Below are 19,061 nucleotides of genomic sequence, written 5' to 3' on the forward strand. Positions count from 1 at the left end.
GGCGACCTGCAGCAGCTTTTCCTTCCCTGGTCCAGGATCAGCTTCCCACCGTGCCCAGCTCTGTGCCCTTTGCCCAGGGATGCTCAGTCAACATAAAGTGAATTAAAAGGCCCTTGAGGCTCCTGGGTGCCAGAGCTAGTCTGGCCAATGCTGCCCAGCGCTCCCCCTGACTCCAGAATCCTGCCAGGTGCTAACAGTGCCCTCCTGGGGTGGCAGGAACGGTGCCGAGGTTCTGAATGGAACAGAGCGCACGCGTCTGAGAGATATAAGACCCTGAAGGGTAAGCTGAGACCCAGGTGGTGACAGCTGGATGGGAAAGTGGCCCACATCATATTGGGAGTCAAAGAACCTCAGACTGCACCCTTCACCCGCTGGCGGTGCCTGAGGCCACACCATTCAAAACCCATTTCTTTCTGGAAAGGGGCTGTACTGCACTTAAAGCTGTCAGTCCAGTTCACATCCATTTGAATAAATTCCAGACTTTTCAGCAAGAGCAAGTTTTTAATTAGAATTGAGCAGCTGGACTCTAGCAGAAGGGCAAAGGTGCTCAGAGAAGGAGGCTCAGCTAGCCCTTTACCAGCCAGCTGGTCCCTGGACCTGCTCCTGATCCAGACTTGGTAGGCTGGGGGTGGGTGGGGGTGTCCTACCACCTAGCTGCTTCCGGCCCCCATGTGTCCTGACCTGGAGGTGCATCACCCCCAGTGACAGCCTCACTGTGGCCCTCTTAACCTTGACTGCCCTGCTGACTGTGCCCTTGGCACCGTCAACTGTGTCCCCTCGGGGCATCCCTCCCTTCCTGTCAACCTGATAGCTCTGCTGGCTCCAAATCTAGCCACCTATTTTCAGTTGTAAAACGAGGAGCGGGGGTTAACAAGGAAATGGCCTTGGGTACTAACAGGTCAAGGCCATGCTGTTATGAGTAAATTCTTTACCACCGCTGGCTTGAGGCCAGCAACTCCCCAGTACTCTGTGATCTATCTGGAACTGTGCCCAAGGGGGACTCTGTCCTCACTCCCAAGCCTCCTGGGCACTGGGGCGTCAGCTCAGCCCTGAGTCCTCCGGGGAGCAGGGGGGCAGAGCTGAGCGGCCGCCTGGAGCTCGGCAGGAGGAGGGGCCGAGGAGGGGGAGGTGAGGAGATCCGGCTAGAGGGGAGGCTCCGACGTCTCCTTCCTTCCTGGTTCCTGCTGCAGCTGCCGCCACAGCTCAGCTCTGAGAGCAGGGAGCGGGTGGCTCAGAGACCGTGACTCAGAGGCTGAGTGGTGCTCGGGCCAAGGAGCACTGGCGTCCATGGACCCTGGGGTAAGGGGGCTACCCTGGCATCAGCTGACATTCCCTGAGAGGGCTTCCTCACACCTGAAGCTGGCGGGTCACTGCTCCGGAGATGAGGGCGGGAATGGAGCTGGAAAGGGGGCACCCACCTGGCTCACCTCGACCTGCGCCCTCCGTAATAGAGTCTGCCCCTCCACCCACAAGCAGTGAGGGGCCAGGATCCCATGGGGCCAGGAAGAGGGTACAGAGATGTCCCAATACTGGAAGAGTTTGGGAACTTCCAATGGCTAAATGCAGGAGTTTCCCCCAGACCAGCCTCTCGTAGCGTGGCATGGACCCCTCTGCCCTGACCTTCCTGCCACCCGCAGCCCCCATATCCCTGTCCCTCCTGACCGCAGCTCCTCAGGTGCTTGCTAGCTCCATCAAAAGATGTGAGCTGTTTCCCCGGCCTCAGGCCAACCTTGCCCCTCTAATCCCCTCCCCCATCTCTCACACACACAGTCTCATGCATTATTGATCTCCCCGTGGAGTCAGGATGGCCAGGACTGGTGCCCAGGGCGCCTGTGGGCACGGCTGAGGGACCAGTATGGACCTCAGCATATGTCTCCATCAGCCTGTCCCCAGCTCTCTCCAGGTGGATGGTGTTTCTCAGGAGCCCCAAGGACGGATGGAAAAGAGGAGGTTGGGGGGGGGGGCGGTGGACCGAGGGTCCGAAGTGGGCATCCTAAGAGAATGATTGATGGGAGGCCCAGGGGAAAATGGGGGCTGTCCCAGGGCTCAGTTTCTCCAGGCAGAACCATGGGAGCCCATGAGCTAGAGGATATGGAGGCCAGTTGGTCAGGCAGCTGGGGGGTCTGTATGGAGCTGGGGTCGGGGGTTGCGGGGGTGCTCTGTAAAAGGTTGATGGCAGGGGCGTCTGCACTTCTGTGGTGGTGGTAGTGGGGTTGGGATCCTGAGGAAGAGGAGCTGGGGTGAGATCTCGCCTGCCCAGTCCCTGAACCCCTTGCTCTATTTCGGAGCCTCTTCCTTCACTGCCCGGCTCACCTCTGGGAATCCTCCAGAGAAAGCACCCAGTGTGTCCTAGAGCCAGAGAATGTGTGTGTGCCTAAGGTGGGGCGGAGCAGACTTTTCGAGGTTTTCTCTTGGCACCGGCCTGCCTGCTGCGCGCTCCGCCTCTCTGGGCAGCGGCTGCAGCCGGAGGGTGTGGGCAGGGTGACCGGCCCAGAGCGGGGATGGGCTCGGGATGGGCTTGGCAGGTGAGCGGAAGATGTGTTGGGGCTCTCAAGACTCAGAAGGAGCAGGAGGGGGTGGGGGTGGGGAAGGTGACAGTCAAGTCTGTGCTAATAGGGTCTCTCTCTGCTTCAAGGGCCCCCTCAGGACAAGGTGACGTCCCTCCCCTCTTGCTCTCCGTCCACAGCAGGGAGTGGCCGCTCCCTTCCCCATGGACTTCCAAGAGTGGGACCCTCCCTCCCTGGCCGAGAGCACTCAGTCTGCAAAGCCCAGCGGTGGCCAGCAGGTCTGAGGGTGGGAAGTGGGTGGTGGCAGAGGGCAGGGGGGCTGGCCCTCAGGGGACAGACAGATGTGGTCACCTCACCGCTCTGCCCCCCCACCCCGCCCTTTGTCCTGGACTGCAGACCACTGAGCTGTGGGAGGTGGTGGAGGAGCCTCGGGGCCGGCTGGGGCCAGAGGGTATCATGCCCGAGAGGCAGGAAGGCCACCTGCTCAAGAAGAGGAAGTGGCCTCTGAAGGGCTGGCACAAGGTAGGGCGGCAGGGCAGAGGGAGGGGCCAGATGCAGGGCCGGAAGGGATGTGTGGGGCCTCTGGGCAGTGCAGGCTGTCTGTGTGTGAGGAGACGCTTCCGTGTGGTTGCTCTCCCCCACACCCTTTCCTCTCCGTGCCCCCCACCCTGGTCCTGTTCCCTCTGGGCATCCTCACAGAGATACTTCGTGCTCGAGGATGGGATTCTTCACTACGCGACAACTCGGCAAGATGTGAGCTGGGGCCTCGGCTGCGGGTGTGAAAGGAGGGGGCCCTGGGCAGGCAGGGGGCTTCTGGAATCCCCCAGAGCAAGGCCCGAATCCCAGGTATGCCGTTTTCTGGATGTGGGGTCTTGGGCAAGTTACTTCCCTGGGTCTCCACTCCTCACCCCTAAGGTGGAGAGAGGGTGAGCACCCACTTGTAGAGTCTTTGCTTGGTGAGGGCTCTCAGAACAGTGCCAGGCTCAAATTAGTGCCCAAGACTGAGGGGCTTCTTCATCCTGTGCTCGTACCATGCTCAGACAGGAACAAGAAACTAGAGACCTAGACACCCAGGCCCTCTCCAGGAGGTTCATCGTCCTCAGCCCTGCCTGCAGACTCCTGAGGGTGGGAAGTATTCCTCGCTCTGGACTCCCTGGAGTTCTGGTTGTGACGTGACATAGCAGGCTGTCCCGTGCTCAGGAGGACGACTGACATGTCCTGCTGATGCTGTCACTTGAGCCTGAGGGTGAACCTGCTGCCTGACCTTTGAACCTAGCATGACCTCAAGGGGATGGTGGCCCCGGTGGCCTCAACTCATCTCCTTTTCCCTCTTTGATCTCTCCATCCCAGATCACCAAGGGGAAGCTCCATGGCTCCATTGATGTCCGACTGTCGGTCATGTCCATCAACAAAAAGGCCCAGCGCATTGACCTTGACACTGAAGACAACATCTACCACCTCAAGGTGACATCCGTGGGAGGCAGGGGGTGGCTTGCCCCCCCAGCCTGGCAGAGGCACTGGGTCACAGGAGAGAGAGGCAGGGCCGAGGGGCCATCTGAGTTTGACCAGAGGGGAGTTCCCACCATGTACAAGAGCCAACGGCAAACTGGCGCTGTTGGTTCTTATATGAACAGGCACAGAGGGGGGCCTTTGCACCATCTGTGTGCTGTAGGGAGAGACCCTGCCTGCCTAGGGACCAGAGCCCCAACTACTTGCCCCTAGAAAGCAATCCTTCCCTTCATGTGTCCCTCTTGTTCTCCATCACCTCTGCAGATCAAGTCCCAGGACCTGTTCCAGAGCTGGGTGGCCCAGCTGCGTGCCCACCGCTCAGCCCAGCACCTGGATGTGCCCCGAAGCCTGCTGCCCAGCACCACCCACCAGAAGGTAAGATGGGCCCCAGGGCAGGACCCGGTCACATGAGGATTCAGGCTGAGACTCAGAGAGGAGGTGCCTTCCTGACCTTTGACTCGCCCCACAGGTTCCCAGTGCCCAGCCTCCGGCAGCGGGTAGTGCCTCGGCTCTGCCAGGGGTTGGACCTCGGGAGAAGGTGTCTTCCTGGCTGAGGGACAGTGATGGGCTGGACCGCTGCTCTCATGGTGAGGGACAGGGACCCCTGGCCCTGCGCCTCCATGGGGAGGGCCCATGCTCTTGCGTCTCGCTGGCATCAGCAGTCACAAGGAGGAGAAAGTGTGACCTCTGTCCCTGCTCTGGGAGGCCCCATCTGGTGGGGGGGACAGCCTCTACCTCTAGCCTGAGCAGGTCTCCTCAGGCCCTACCCCCAGAGCCTCAGGCTCACAGAGATGGCAGGGCTTGTGCTCTAAGCACACAGGGCTGGCACTCATGACACAGAAGACCCCGGATGCCAACGCAGGGAGGGGTCCTGAGAAGGAGTGCCAGGGAAGGGGTGTGTTCTGGCACCAGGTTCCTAGAGTTGGGGGCTGTGATGTTGGCCCGGGAGAGGGGAATGCAGGCCGAGTCGGGAGAGTAAGGGTGAGGGCCCGCTGGCCTGTGTGGAGGCAGCCGAGGTGAACTGTGGTCTGGGGACAGTGCAGACTGGGGTGTGGGTGCTCCGTGGAGGCCAAACCGTAGGGTGGGAGCTGGAAGCGGCTGTGAGCTTGTGAGTGGGAGAGGGGAAGCAGTGTCGGGATTCCCCAGGCTGCTGGTGAAGTCTTTGGAGGAGGGAGGGAAGCCGGCCAGTGTTGGCTTCCGGCCTTCCTCATCCATCCTTCCCACAGAGCTCTCGGAGTGTCAGGGCAAGCTCCAGGAACTACACAGACTCCTCCAGAGCCTGGAGTCCCTGCACCGGATCCCCTCGGCCCCTGTCATCCCCACACACCAGGTGAGGTCCAGACGGAGACAGGGCTCTCTCGCCTCTTGCCGTGTTAATCTCCATCACCTCCCCAGACAGGTCCCCTGTCCCCGTTCCATGCTGCCATTTCCTGGAGAGCCACCGTCTCCCCGTTGCCCCTCCCCACCCTATCCAGACCGCCTCTGGCCTGTCTCTTCTGCCCCTTTGGAGCGACCCCTTTCCCCTGTGCCCAGGCGGCTGCCAGGCTGTCTGTCTTCTGCCTCCTCCTCCGTGGCTGTCCGCCTCTCACTTGGCTTTGGGGGTCTTCCCCACCCTGAGACCGAAACTCACCCACCTTGACTTGCCAGACCTCGGTGACGACGGAGAGACCCAAGAAGGGGAAGCGGACCAGCCGCATGTGGTGCACACAGAGCTTTGCCAAGGACGACACCATCGGGCGGGTGAGGTGGCCCCTGAGACGCTGGGTGGGAGGCGCCGAAGAAGGCTGGGCCCTTCCACCCTTCCCCTTCACCCACAGGTGGGTCGTCTCCATGGCTCAGTTCCCAACCTGTCTCGCTACCTGGAGTCCCGAGACCCCTCGGGCCCCCGAGGGCTGCCGCCCCCAGACTATGCCCACCTGCAGCGCAGCTTCTGGGCCCTGGCCCAGAAGGGTGAGTATGAGCTGGAGGGGCAGCGGGGAGCAGGTGGGGGAGGGTGAGGGGGAGGAAGGGAGTCTGATGCCGGCCCTGCCCCCGCAGTGCACAGCTCGCTCAGCAGCGTCCTGGCCGCCCTCACTGCTGAACGGGACCGACTGAGGGGCCTGCACCAGGGTTCGGAGCCATCCAGGCTGGGGGTGAGCCAGGGACCGGGTGATCGGTGGGAGGAGTGGCCTGAAGATGGCCGGCCTGGGCAGGCCTGGGGTGGTCGCAGGCCTGGGCCGGGAAGGGGGTTGGTTGACGCAGGCCCTGCCTGACAGGCCTTTGGTGTGTGTGTTGGGGGTGCTTCCCCCATCCCCATCCTGTACCTGCACCCTCACTCTCTCCCTGCAGGTCTCTGAGACCTCGGCCGGCCCGAGGCGCCTCCATTCACTGTCCGTCTCCTCTGACACCACTGCAGATTCCTTCAGCTCCCTCAATCCCGAGGAGGTAGGAGCTGGCTGGGTGGTGGGGCCCTCCTTTCTCAGCAGGAGTGAAGGCAGGGTTCGCTTTCAGAACTGAAACTCCAGCCCCTTTCACAGAACACAGGCAGCAGCCATATCCGGATCATTTCTTAATAGTGTGTAGAGCGCTTTTAAGTCAGGATCTCGTGAGGAAGCTGATTCTTACCCTCAAGTTCACAGATAAGGAAACTGAGCCTCAAAGGATCTAATGATGGGCCCAGGCTCCTGTGCTATATGGGTTTGAATTTGACTGTACTGCATGCTGGCCTCGTGAACCTGAGTCTCCTAATCTACAGAGTGGGGGTGATAATGGTACCTACCTTGCAGAGTGAGTGTCGGGATGGAGTTGATACATGCCAAGGGCGTGGAGCTGGGCTCAGAGTCAGTGCTGGGAAATGCAGGCAGTTATTATGGAACCCATGTCTCCTCACTCCCAGGCCAGGATCTTTCCCTAGGCCTCGTACCACATGAGGCTCACTCCCCTCTACATCTCCTCCCGCTCTGCACGACTCAGACAGTAAAAGTCCCCAGTCATACTTCCTCTCGAGGGAACTATCAGGCCAGGGGAGCCCGGCCCAACTCTCCCGGCTGGGCCTCGGGCTGACACCAGTCTTGCTCCCACAGCAAGAAGCTCTGTACATGAAGGGGCGAGAGCTGACCCCCCAGCTGTCCCAGAGCAGCGTCCTATCCCTTGCTGACTCCCACACAGAGTTCTTTGATGCCTGTGAGGTTCTCCTCTCTGCCAGCTCTTCTGAGAATGAGGTGAGGGAAGGGGGAAGTTGCCTGTGAGAGGGGAGGGCCCCTGGGAATAGAGGGCTGGGGTCCCAGGAGACTAGAATCAGTAGATTCCCAAGTGCTTTCTAATCAGCTCAGCCGCTGTCTCTGGGAACATGGCCAGACCTGCTGGGTTTGTGTGGCCCTGCTTAGAAATCTCTGCTGAGGACCCTTCTTCCAGCTTGATGTGCTCTTTCTTCATGGGTTCTCCTGAAACTGCTGCCTCAGCTCCACCCCCAGCCATCTTTCTGTGACCCCATTTCAGCCTCTGCATTCTCTTGACCCTTGCCTTCCCAACCCTGGATCCCAGGAATCCCTTACTTCCCTCCCTTCATGTCCACCATGTCCCTGAGCTGGGGGCCCTCTCCCTCTCAAGGTGGCAGGGTACACCATGACACCAGGCCTCCTGGGGCAGTGTCTTAGGGTTCAGACCCCCCAAATATGTTCTCTTCCCCTTCCCACCAAAGGGCTAGCTGGGCAGATTCTCTCGCCAGGCCCTGGGTACTGCCCAGCTGCCCGGGGAGGCCTAGTCTGCCCGGCCTGTCATCTGTCCCGGCCCAGGGCTCGGAGGAGGAGGAATCGTGCACCAGTGAAGTCACCACCAGCCTGTCTGAGGAGGTGCTGGACCTCCGGGGAGCCGAGCGCTGTCAGAAAGGTGCCCACCGGGCGAGCAGGAGGGAGGGCTGGAGGTGGGCCCAGAAACGGAGTGTGTCCAGGCCCAGGCCCCTTGGGAAGTCGTCCCTTGTAGGACTGGTGGACTGATGGCTTTGGACGCTGACTCCAGGGTGACTTTGGAAGTGAGGAAGGCTCAGCTATGAGCTGGGCTCCAGTGGTGGCTCTGGGGGGTGGGGCTGGCTCAGCTTGGGGCCGGCCTCCACACTGGGCTTCTGAGAAGGCTCATGTGGGCCTCAGTGAGCCAGAAGAGCCCACTTTGCCATCTTTTATTATAGCAGCATGGCTTTGTAGTGTCATTTTACTCCTTGGAGCCTGTTTCCTTGTTTATACAATGGGCTGGATAATCTACATCCTGACCTTGCTTTCTGTGTTTATGAAAGGGAGTAGAAACCAAGGATGGGACTCAGGAAGGGGTTCTGGGGTGCAGGGTTTCCATTTCCAGCAGTGGGAAGCGTCCTCTGGTTCTTAGCCCTGTGACCACCTGAATCCCCGGGAGCTCATCAAGAATTAGCCCCCAGCCACCTGCCCCTGCTCCTGGTAGTGAGTCAAGCCTGGAGCCTGGGAGTGAGCACACCTCGGGCTGCTGCAGGGGCTTAGGAGGGGCCTCGCTGTGGTGCGCAGCAGAGAGGGACAGGCGGGCTGTGTTCCAGGCGGAGCCGTGGAGCTGCCCCGCCGCCGATGCCTGCCGGCCGCCAGCGGGCCCGGCACTGACGTGAGCTTGTGGAACATCCTGCGGAACAACATTGGCAAGGACCTGTCCAAGGTGTCGATGCCGGTGCAGCTCAACGAGCCGCTCAACACCCTGCAGCGGCTCTGCGAGGAGCTGGAATACAGCAGCCTCCTGGACCGGGCCAGCCGCACCGCCGACCCCTGCGAGCGCATGGTGCGCCGGCCAGCCCCAGCCCCGCCCCGGCTGTTGCCACGCCCCGCGACCCCGCCTCCCAGCCCCGGTGAGGGTGGGGGTGGCTGTGGGGTAGCATCTCCTCTGATCCCCTGGCGCCCCGCCCCCTGCAGGTGTACATCGCAGCCTTCGCGGTGTCTGCCTACTCCTCCACGTACCACCGGGCGGGCTGCAAGCCCTTCAACCCTGTCTTGGGGGAGACCTATGAGTGTGAGCGCCCTGACCGAGGCTTCCGCTTCATCAGTGAGCAGGTGCAGGCCAGGAAGAAGAGGGCTGGCAGGGGAGCCGTGTGGATGAGGCCAGGGAGGATCCAGGCTTCAAGGGGCCAGGGCAGGGGTGAGAACACCCCGCAGACGGGCAGTCAGGAAGGAGGTCCCCACTCCTTGAGGAGATAGACTTGAAACACTTGCATCGTGTTCTGGGTCGAGGAAGCTCACAGAAGGCTATTCAGCTCTAGTGAATGATCTTGAGCTCAGTCTTGAAGGATGGATTGGAGTTGGCCAAGTGTGCAAGGAGGTGGGAGACCAGGCTGTTCCAGGCAGTGTGAAGGGATGGATGGGAGGGTTTGGGAAGAGTTCAAGACAAGGCTGGAAGACAAGGCAGGACCAAACCTTGAGAAGCCCTGTGGGTGAAGATAAGGAACAGTTGATTGGTTGATTTGTTGGTTTTTAAATCCTGAAGGCCACAGGGAGTCATGGGAGGGTTTTAAGCAGTAGAGTGACATTCTTAGAATTGCACTTTGTAGAGAACACTCAGGCATTGGTGGGCGCCAGGGGATGGGGAGAGGCAAGGAGAGCCCTGGAGGGAAGTGAGCGAGAAGGGAGAAAGTTGGGGCTTGTGGGAGAGGAGAGGATGATGGAATTTGGGTGGTGGCCAAGGATGACAGGGACAAGAGACCTGGAACTAGCTGGTCTTCTGGTTCACAGGGGAACTGGGGGTGAAAGTGAGGGGTGTTGGGGGCCTAGGGTCAGAAGCAGCCTCCAGAGAACTTCTTTGCTCCTCAAGGTCTCCCACCACCCCCCCATCTCAGCATGTCATGCGGAGTCTGAAAACTTCATCTTCTGGCAAGGTGAAGGTTGGAGCTGGGAGTGAAGGGCAGATGGGAAGGGGCCTGGAACACCCTCTGGTCTTACCTCTGCTGTTGCTCTTCCTCCCCCAACCCAACTCCAGACATGAAGTGGAAGAACAAGTTCTGGGGCAAATCCCTGGAGATTGTGCCTGTTGGGACAGTCAACGTGAGCCTGCCCAGGTGAGTGTTCCTAAATGCTGGGCAGCCGGGCCCAGCCCACAGGCCATCCTCCAGGCTGGGATGGGGAGGCCTCCTGAAGCTGCTCGGGGTGGGGCAGTGTCTGTGCACTTTACACCCATGTTTACAGCAGTTGTCAGTAAAGAAAGGGGAAAGTCTTAGAGCTGCAAGGGCTCATCAAGGCCATCTGACCAAGAGGCTTTCACAGTTTTTGACCATGCCTCACAGTAAGCAATGCATCTGAGACTTGAGGTGAGTGCACTGTAACATACACACACACACACAGAAACCTAAAGTAGTTTTAGGATGAGTCACAAACCATATTGAAGCACCCTCATCTAGCTCATGTTACAGGTGGGGAACTGCAACCGGAGGCCAGTATGAAAGGTGCAGGAGACCCTGGGCTTCAGGGTCAAGAGTCCTGGGTGGGAGTCTTAGTTCTGCCACTTAACAGTTGTGCAGCAGCAAAAATACTTGAGTCTGCTCGTCTATAAAATAAGAGAAATAAGTAACAGCCAGCAGAAGTGGGTAGTAAACAGGCTGTTGTATGTGATCAGCCCACCACGGTCCCCGGCATCCAAGAGTAGGGACCCTGTTTATGTTTTCACTCCCATGACTTAGGCACGTAGGAGCTTTCTCAGCAAATGGAGATGTGTTAGTTGAGTACTCTCTGGGGAGGCTGCTCTACTTAATAAATATGTCACCCTTCATGGAAGGGCCATGAGCTGGAACCAGGACACCGGGGTTCCTTCCCCAGACCCATGTGACCTGCTCCAATGAGAGAGACATTCCCCGGGTCAGGGTAGCACTGTTCCCCAGGGCCAGCCAGCTGCCCCTCACCTGCCCTGTTCTCTCTCTCACAGGTTTGGGGACCACTTTGAGTGGAATAAGGTGACGTCCTGCATTCACAACATCCTCAGTGGCCAGCGCTGGATCGAGCACTACGGGGAGGTACTCATCCGGAACACACAGGACAGCTCCTGCCACTGCAAGCTCACCTTCTGCAAGGTGGGCGGCCCCCTGCCCACACTCTCCACCCCAGCAGCCCCTCCACGGAGGTTAGGGGACCTCTTCCTAAGCCCCCTGCCCCACCCCCACCACAGGCCAAATACTGGAGCTCCAACATCCACGAGGTACAGGGAGCCGTGTTCAGCCGGAGTGGCCGTGTCCTCCACCGACTCTTTGGAAAGTGGCATGAGGGGCTGTACCGCGGACCCCCGCCGGGTGGTCAGTGCATCTGGAAGCCCAGTAAGTGGGGTGCTCGGGGCGGGCTGGGCAGGGGTGAGGGCAGCTGCGCACAGTCCACCTGCCCCAGCCTGCTGCCTTCCCCCTAGACTCAATGCCCCCAAACTATGAGCGAAACTTCGGCTTCACTCAGTTTGCCTTGGAGCTGAATGAGCTGACCACAGAGCTGAAACGGTCCCTGCCTTCCACGGACACACGGCTCCGGCCAGACCAGAGGTCAGTGCCAGGCGGGAGCCACTCTGGAAGCACTGGGCTTCTCCCTTCGATGGAGGTTTCTGCATAGACCCAGGACTGTATCTTTGCTTCTTGGTGTTGCCTCAGGGAGATGGGACCTGTCTGGGGGCAGAACTGGGCAGGGACAGAAGCCTTGGATTTGGGAGCCCCTGAGGGTGGGGCAGTTCCACTGACGGCAGTCTGGGTGCCCAGGTACCTGGAGGAGGGGAACATACAGGCAGCCGAGGCCCAGAAGAGAAGGATCGAGCAGCTTCAGCGAGACAGGCGCAAAGTGATGGAGGAGAACAACATTGTCCACCAGGCCCGCTTCTTCAGGTGCCTCCGTGCCCCCCGTACCACCACACCCTTGTTGCTCCACCTTCCTCTGAACTCAGGGCCACCCCCTGCCCACTAGTCCCTTGCTGCTTTGAGTGGGGCCCGCAGTGTGGGGCAGCATCTCGGGAGCAGCCTCAGTGCTGGACGTTCACCCCCTCCTTCCCCGGCCCCTCTCCCCCAGGCGGCAGACGGACAGCAGCGGGAAGGAGTGGTGGGTGACGAACAACACGTACTGGCGGCTGCGGGCTGAGCCGGGCTACGGGAACCTGGACGGGGCCGTGCTCTGGTAGCCCAGGCCCCGGGGGCAGGAGGCCTCGGTCCTCCCTCCTGCCCCCACGGACACACGGACGAGGCCAGCCTGTCCCACTTGGCTGCCCTGGAGACCGAAGGGGCAGCCCTGGCTCTGGCCCTCTCCCCTCTGCCGGCCAGAGGGGCTTCATCTCAGCCCATCACCCACCTCTTGTTTGGGGTGGGAAGCAGGATTCGTGCTTCCCCAGTCTTGTTGCCCCCAGACAACCGGCATGTAAGACCCTCCTTGCTCTGTCATCCCCCTTCCTTCCCTCCCTGGGGCACCTGGGGGAGTCTCCAGGCCCTCCAAGATCTTCCCCATTTCAGTGCCTTCCTAGGACACAGGGGACCCCTTGATGCTCCCCAGGCTTCCTTGGCCCAGGACTCCGGCCCCAGCTGTGAGGCTGTGAGGTTGGAGTGAGTGAAGGAGAGGGGATGGCCTTTTCCCACCCCCGTCCCTCCCACGCCCCATCTCCAGCATTTTCTCTCCATGCCCTGGCCCAGGGGGGCTCCCTTTGCTTGGCCCTGGCAGTCTCTCCCATCCTCCCAGATCCCCTTCTCCCAAACCACAAAACGCCTGCAGCCGCCAGCTCCTTCATACCTGGTCCTCAGTGGTTTCCTTCAGTCTCAGCTCAGCGGATCCCCCCAGAGCAGGCGGGGCAGGAAGGGTACTTGGCCTCTGACCCACCGGGAGTGAGTGAACATGTGTGAGTGTCTGTGTAGAAGTGTGTGTGTGCGTGCACGTGTGTGCCTGTGTACTGCTTGCGGGCGAGCAGGATTCCTCATGTAGGCCGGACGTCCCCCCACCAGCGGGGGGAGGGGGTGTCTGCTGCCGTTGCTGCTCATCTTACCAGTCTGCCTCTGATAAAGGTGAATTGCTATGACATTCCAAGCTCCAATAAAGACTGTCTCAAACTTTGGCCTGTGACCATTCCTTTAAAAACACGTGTGCTCAAGCTCAGGCTTTCCTCAAGGCTCAGCTAGTAAAAAAAACCTGCCTGCTAATGCAGGAGGCACAAGAGACTCAATCCCTTGGTTGGGAAGATCCCCTGGAGAAGGAAATGGCAACCCACTCCAGTATTCTTGCCCAGAGAATTCCATGGACGGAGGAGCCTGGAGCTATAGTCCATGGGGTCACAAAGAGTCAGGCTCCACCTAGTAGGCAGTAGGGAGGCAGGCAGGCTCAAGTTCAGTGGAAGTCCATAGCTCCCCACTCACCTGGGCTAAAGGCCCAGTGTCATCTCTCTCCCTAATCCTTACCTCGATTGTGCCTCAGTGGCTCTCAGCTCTGGCCCCTTCCCCAGTGATAGCCAGCTTAGACTGGGCCCTCATCGACTTTCACCTGGACTATAGCAGTATCCTCCAAGTATTCTTGCCTGGAAAAATCCCATGTCCTGAGGAGCCTGGTAGGCTACAGTCCATGAGGTCACAAAGAGTCAGACACGACTGAGCGATTTCACTTTCACTTTCAGAGCCTCCAGTCACTTCCATTTTACTGCTGGCTTTCGGGCCGATATTTTTAAAGAGAAATAAATTTCAAATACATCCATTGCTTCTGAGTGCCTCAGGGAAAACCTAGACTCTTCAACCAGGCAGAAACCTGTGTGGTCCCTGTCCCCCACCCCCAGCACCCTTGGTCAGGTCTGTGCGCACCCTCTCACTCCCTCAGTGAGTTTTCAAGGAAAGGACGCAGGGAGGGGAGGGACTGGAAGGGATGGGAGAACAGGGCAAGCTGCATTTCTCCACCCCATCCCCCGCCACCTCCCAAGTTCAAACCCCAACCCTGTCACTCCAGAGTTGTTCTGACCTTGACCAAGTGCTTCACCTTTCTGTTCGGAGACTCCATTCCCTCATTTGGCTTCCTTTGTGTCTTAGAGGAGAACATATGTCCAGGCTCCTGATTTCATTGGTGGTCTCCTAGCCCCTCAGCCCACCCCACTGCCCCCACATGCTCTGCTCTGGTGTGAGGGGTGTCCCGAGGGGAGGTCATGCTTTCTCAGGGGAGTGGGAAGAACAGAGGGGTCCCCTGAGCTAAAACAGCCCTCCAATCCTAGTCCCTTTCTTCTTCCCTCGCCTCCAGCCTCGCCCCCACCCCACCCACCGCCACCCCCTGGGGGGTGTGGTCCACAGTTCCACAGTTTATTTACAGAAGGTGCTAAAAGGAACACGTTTGTCCTGACACCATGCACCAGAAATAACCTTAACCCATTCCAGAAAAAGCCGAAGCCTGCACACATTCAGGATCTTTTTAAAACAAGATGTGTCTCTTCCTCCCCAACCCTCTCTACCCAGAGTCACACACAGCCTGACCGTCCAGCCTATGTTCAACTCCCACGTGTTTTAAGAACTAGAGTTTCAAATAGACCGAATTCCAAAGGCATTTTTCTAATGGAGACAGGAGACTAGCCGCAACTCCTCTGCCCACAGGAACCAGGTCATCTGTGGCTTTTGCCATGGAGACCAGTATCCTCTCTCCTCCCCGGTGCCAGCTCAACAGCGGGAGGGAAGGTGCTCAGGCCAGTTTTGCTCCTGCCGTGGCATTCCTGCTGGAGGACCCTTGTCTCTCAGAAGCCCTCCCCACCCAGCCAGGGCCTGGTGCGGGGCTGCTGATGGGGGCGCTCAGGCCGGGCTGAGGGGAGCCCGGATTTCTGACTGCAGGCTGCGCTCTGTGGACTGTGTGAAGGGGAGGAAGCAACTGTGGGTACAGAGGGTGGTGGCCACCTCCCAGGCACCACGAAGACAGGCATGGAGGGTGCTCGAGTCTGCTCTGAGGAAGGAAGGCCAGGCCCCCTTCTCCAGCCCTTTCAGTCTAGTCTGAGGATGGATGCAGAGGAGGACTGCTCCCTGTGGGCCTCAGGGCAGCCCAGCCCAGACCCCAGGCTTTGTTCAGAGGATACGGCAGTCCCGGGCAGAGGGGAGCATGTGGGCTCAACGGCCCATATTTTGACTCAGCTTGGGAAAGAGGCAAGGTGGGACACACCAGTTTGTAAAGCCAGGGGCCTGTTTCCCTGGATGAGCAAAGATCAGAGCTTGAACAGCAGAGGAAAACCAGGGCCCAGGGATGGTGGCAGAGGGTGAGGGAGGCAGGCAAGAGCCGCTAGTCTTCAGCTCACTTGCCGTGGACCCTCCAACCCCAAATCGCTCCACCTAGGGAGATTAAAGTCTTTTAAAACTTAACGACTGAAGAAGTCACCCGCGTACCCATCCAGAAGAGTGAATAAGACATGTCCAGTGGAAAGTGTGTTTCAGACCAAATGACTGATGTGAACTGATATGCACCCATTCTCTATTTGTTGAAGTTGGTAGAATTTAAGTACAAACTCACGTCCCAGCATTTTGTCTGTTTTTTTTTAGTTGACATTTTGCAGTTTTTTTAAATGTAAAACTTCAACTTTTGTCAAAACTTGAGTTGAAATCAAGTTATCAATTATCTTGGTTTTTATAGATGAAATTTGTTAATAAAAATTGCAAATCAGTGGTTTAATCTTAAAAAAAAAAACAAACAACGTAACGACTGAGTTGCTGTTGGGGATACCCAGGTAGCAAGGGGCAAAAAAAGTCCAGAAACACTTAAAACTTGCCCCCACACCCCATTCCCTGGATCTTCTGAATAAAGGGTGGTTTGGTGTGTGTGGGTGTGTGTTTGTAGTGAACCGCAGAGGGGCGGGAGCGCTGAACCAGGGTTAGGCCAGGAGCCAGTGTCAAAGGTAAACATAGTCGAACTTTAAAGTGGTGAAAACAGATTTTCCTCACTGACTACCAACAGGAGGGGAAAGAGCTGAGCTCCGTTCTGATCTGTGCAGAGGACCCTCGGTGGCTAAGGGAAGCAGGAAGGAGTGGGGAAGGGCAGTGGGGTCTCAAGCAGCTTCAGAGAAGAGAAAACTACAGTGTTAGGAGTGTCAGCGCGATGAGGCCATGGTGCCCACAAGCGGCAATTATCTCAGGATTCTGTCCTCTGAGCGAGACCAGGAGACACGGCCTCCATCCTTCCTGATGAGTGACTTCAAGAAGTGGTGTTCAGGTTCTGGTGAAAAACACTCTTGTTGGAGGAGGGACAGAGGAAGGAATCAATGACAAGCCCTGTTTAGTAAATGCTCTAAGAAAGGGAGGTCAGGGGCCTGGGTCAGGTGTTGGCTAGAACAAGCAGTGAATTCTGCTGGCAGCGTTGAGCTTTCTCAGACAGGCATCCTGAGGGGGACTGGGGTCACCCTAGGGATGCAGGGCCTGGGTTTGGTCATCTCCTAGTGCAGGTGTGTGGGTGGAGTCATGTGCTGATCTGTAGCTCTCAGGGGGCACTTCACCTTCCCTTCTGGAGGACAGGGTACGGATCTGACCCCCCACAAGCTGGAGGCCCCCCACTCCTCGCTCCCCAACACCATGCAGCCCATGTGGCCATGAAAGGGGCTCTCCCACGCGCTCCACTGCTGGGAGAAGGAGCGCCACATCGGGCAGTGGTGGGGATGCCCTCAGGGTCTGACCGACCCCCACTTAGGATGCAAAGGTCCTGGTGCCTCACTCCAAGTCCGCTGGTTTCAGTCTGTCCCCAAAAGGGTACACGGCTCTCCTATCCTCAGCGCTCTTATTCTAGTCCCGTTCTCCATAAGCACCTTAAAGACCCTAGGTCACATTTTCGGGGATCCTTTTTAAGGAAAGTTCAGGGGGCCCCATGTGGCTGGTCTTTAGTTTAATGATGCTCCCTTCCTGGAAAGGACCTGCTGAACTACTGACTTTCCCCTTCAGAGACCCTCTGGTTCCAGCATGGGCAGAGGAGGAGATGGGGCTTAGCACTGTCCCCCCTGGGGCCTGTCTCTGTGCCCCTTAGGTGGTCAGGGAGGGCGGAGGGACTTCACAGGGCCCCTCACAGGCTGGCTTGAGCTGAGTCTTGCTTACCTCTTCCTCGTTCAGACTTTTCACCTGGCCAACTGACCTAAAAATTCAGGGACTGATCCACCCTGCTTCTTGCCATCCTCCCCTCACCTGTCCCCTAAGAGCCCATGTAGAGAGGGGTCACTGAGAGCTCTCAAGATCCCCACTACAACAGGGTCAGCTCGGCATGGGGCTCTGGGCAGGGTGGCCCTGGGGGCTGAGAGAATCTTGGCGGTGAAAGTTGGAGTTAATGAGACTATCCATGTCTCATGAACATATGTCATCATGTAGTACAAAATCTTCAGGTTGCTGGAAGATGCTTCCAGGACCTAATGTATTTGGAGGAGTGCTTCCCTATGGTAAATCCAGACTGTTGGCACTATGCCCCATGAAGTCAGGATGCTGGGGATGCTGGGCCTTGCTGGTTCCTAACAGGAGAGGCCTCTCAGAATGATGGGTGGGCTGGACTATGGCAGAGGCTGTAAGTGGAAGAAGAAATTGGAAGGGTCTGGACAGGAGCTAGAAGGAAAGAGAATGCAGAGAAGAGCTGGCCTCAGAGTCCCTGTATCCAGGATGGAGGCGGTGAGATTCTTTAAGAATCCTCTAGAGGGCGTCTGGGTGTCTTGAAAGGACTGATTCAGGCACATCCCGAGTAGCTGGCAGCACCCACTGTTGGCTCAGAGTATCAGACCCCTACAATTTTCAGTGGCTGGCGCCCAGCTCACAGCACAGACACCATTTATCAGCAGTGCCCTCAACCCCTGTCCACCTTCACTGTTTTTTCTTTTTTAATATTTATTTATTTGGCTGTGTCAGGTCTTAGTTACTGCATGTAAACTCTTAGTTGTAGCATGTGATATCTAGTTCCCTGAGCAGAGATCTAACCTGAGCTCCCTGCATTAGGAGCATAATCTTAGCCACTGGACCACCAGGGAAGTCCCCACCTTTATCCTTCAGAAAACACTCACCTGGCCAGGAAACCCCCTTTCCTGGGAAACCCGAGTGAAACCCAAGCAGGAAATCTTTCCTGCTTCTGTAGCCCTTAGACCCATTACATACTAGGGCAGGAGACTCTGAATTAGTCTTGTCCCCTAACTTTGAACTTCCAAAGAGAAAGGGTAGAATGCAGAGTAGGAAGAGGGTCACCCCTCAGTCCAGACAAGAGGTGCCCCTGCCAGTGCCCTCAGCTTTGAAAGGTCTGGTCCTGGCTTTCCTCTGACAGCACCCCTCCCACGGGGAAACAGAATTCCTGACCAACTGGCTTCTAGATCATAGCGCAGGGATCTTTCCCAGGCACACCGTGTCCAGGGTTAACTGCCTGCCAGCGTGAGCAGTTCCAACCCATGACAGAAATGGGCGTCTGCCATTGGCCTAGTGCCAGGTCTCCCCTCATTAGTGAGGAACTCAGAGGAGTCTGGAATTCTAAATAGGAACCTGACCTTTCAGGTCATAATCAAGTTATATTTTGTCAAATTTGGACAATAGAACATATTTTATTTGTTAGCTTGGTTTATAGTATTTAATACACGAGGGGCTTCCCACGTGGTGCTATTAATAAAAAACCCACCGGCCAACACAGGAGATTCGGGTTCAATCCCTGGGTCAGGAAGATCCCCTGGAGAAGGGCATGGCAACACACTCCAGTATTCTTGCCTGGAGAATCCCATGGACAGAGGACCCCCGGTGGGCTACAGCCCATAGGGTCGCAAAGAGTCAGACACGACTGAAGCAACTTAGCACACACGCATGTAGGCCTGCATTTGTACTCCTGTCCTGGGCCTGGGAAGACGCCTTGTGTTGTGCTTCTCAAGGGTGTATGCATGGTGTGTGTGTGGGGGGTGGTGTGGGGTGTCAAGGGCTGTCATTGTGCCTCCTGGGAAGGATGAGATTGGGGATGAGAAGGAAGCTAGGCCAGTGCCAGTTTAGCAGAGAAGTCTTGGCTGCTGTGGGAAGTCCTCTGGCCTAGGACCCTGGAGACAGCTGGAGAAGTGGGAGGTGGGGAGTCCTCCCCACCTCCACCAGCAATACTAGCAAGAGGGGCCCAAGGCAGCCTCTCTCCTCCA

At 57.9% G+C, this 19,061-nt stretch overlaps 1 protein-coding gene across 3 annotated transcripts; it reads left to right on the top strand.

The window, feature by feature from the left end:
- The first annotated feature begins 1,128 nt into the window (after positions 1–1,128).
- OSBPL7 (oxysterol binding protein like 7) lies at positions 1,129–13,052 on the top strand. 3 transcript variants are annotated; one of them, XM_070479349.1, is made up of 23 exons: positions 1,132–1,299; positions 2,636–2,785; positions 2,904–3,029; positions 3,207–3,260; positions 3,858–3,971; positions 4,281–4,391; positions 4,486–4,603; positions 5,243–5,346; positions 5,664–5,756; positions 5,834–5,966; positions 6,054–6,148; positions 6,345–6,440; positions 7,079–7,216; positions 7,790–7,883; positions 8,554–8,786; positions 8,918–9,055; positions 9,810–9,873; positions 9,975–10,053; positions 10,914–11,058; positions 11,154–11,298; positions 11,385–11,511; positions 11,722–11,844; positions 12,026–13,052. In XM_070479349.1, the coding sequence occupies exons 2-23, from the start codon at positions 2,711–2,713 to the stop codon at positions 12,132–12,134; spliced, it is 2,514 nt and encodes an 837-aa protein (XP_070335450.1). In that variant the 5' UTR covers positions 1,132–1,299; positions 2,636–2,710; the 3' UTR covers positions 12,135–13,052. The 3 variants fall into 3 exon arrangements, 2 of the variants coding, with proteins under 2 accessions (XP_070335450.1, XP_070335449.1); XM_070479348.1 differs by having other exon boundaries at positions 2,687–2,785; XR_011492300.1 differs by lacking the exon at positions 12,026–13,052 and having other exon boundaries at positions 1,129–1,299; positions 2,687–2,785; positions 11,429–11,511; positions 11,722–11,810.
- The last annotated feature ends 6,009 nt before the right edge of the window (positions 13,053–19,061 follow it).

The sequence above is a fragment of the Odocoileus virginianus genome, chromosome 17, assembly GCF_023699985.2.
Source record: "Odocoileus virginianus isolate 20LAN1187 ecotype Illinois chromosome 17, Ovbor_1.2, whole genome shotgun sequence".
NCBI lineage: Eukaryota > Metazoa > Chordata > Mammalia > Artiodactyla > Cervidae > Odocoileus > Odocoileus virginianus.

Coding starts and splice junctions, on each gene's coding strand:
- OSBPL7 (XM_070479348.1), top strand. Junction 6,441..7,078: donor GCTCCCTCAATCCCGAGGAG/GTAGGAGCTGGC, acceptor TTGCTCCCACAG/CAAGAAGCTCTGTACATGAA. Junction 9,056..9,809: donor TCCGCTTCATCAGTGAGCAG/GTGCAGGCCAGG, acceptor TTGCTCCTCAAG/GTCTCCCACCACCCCCCCAT.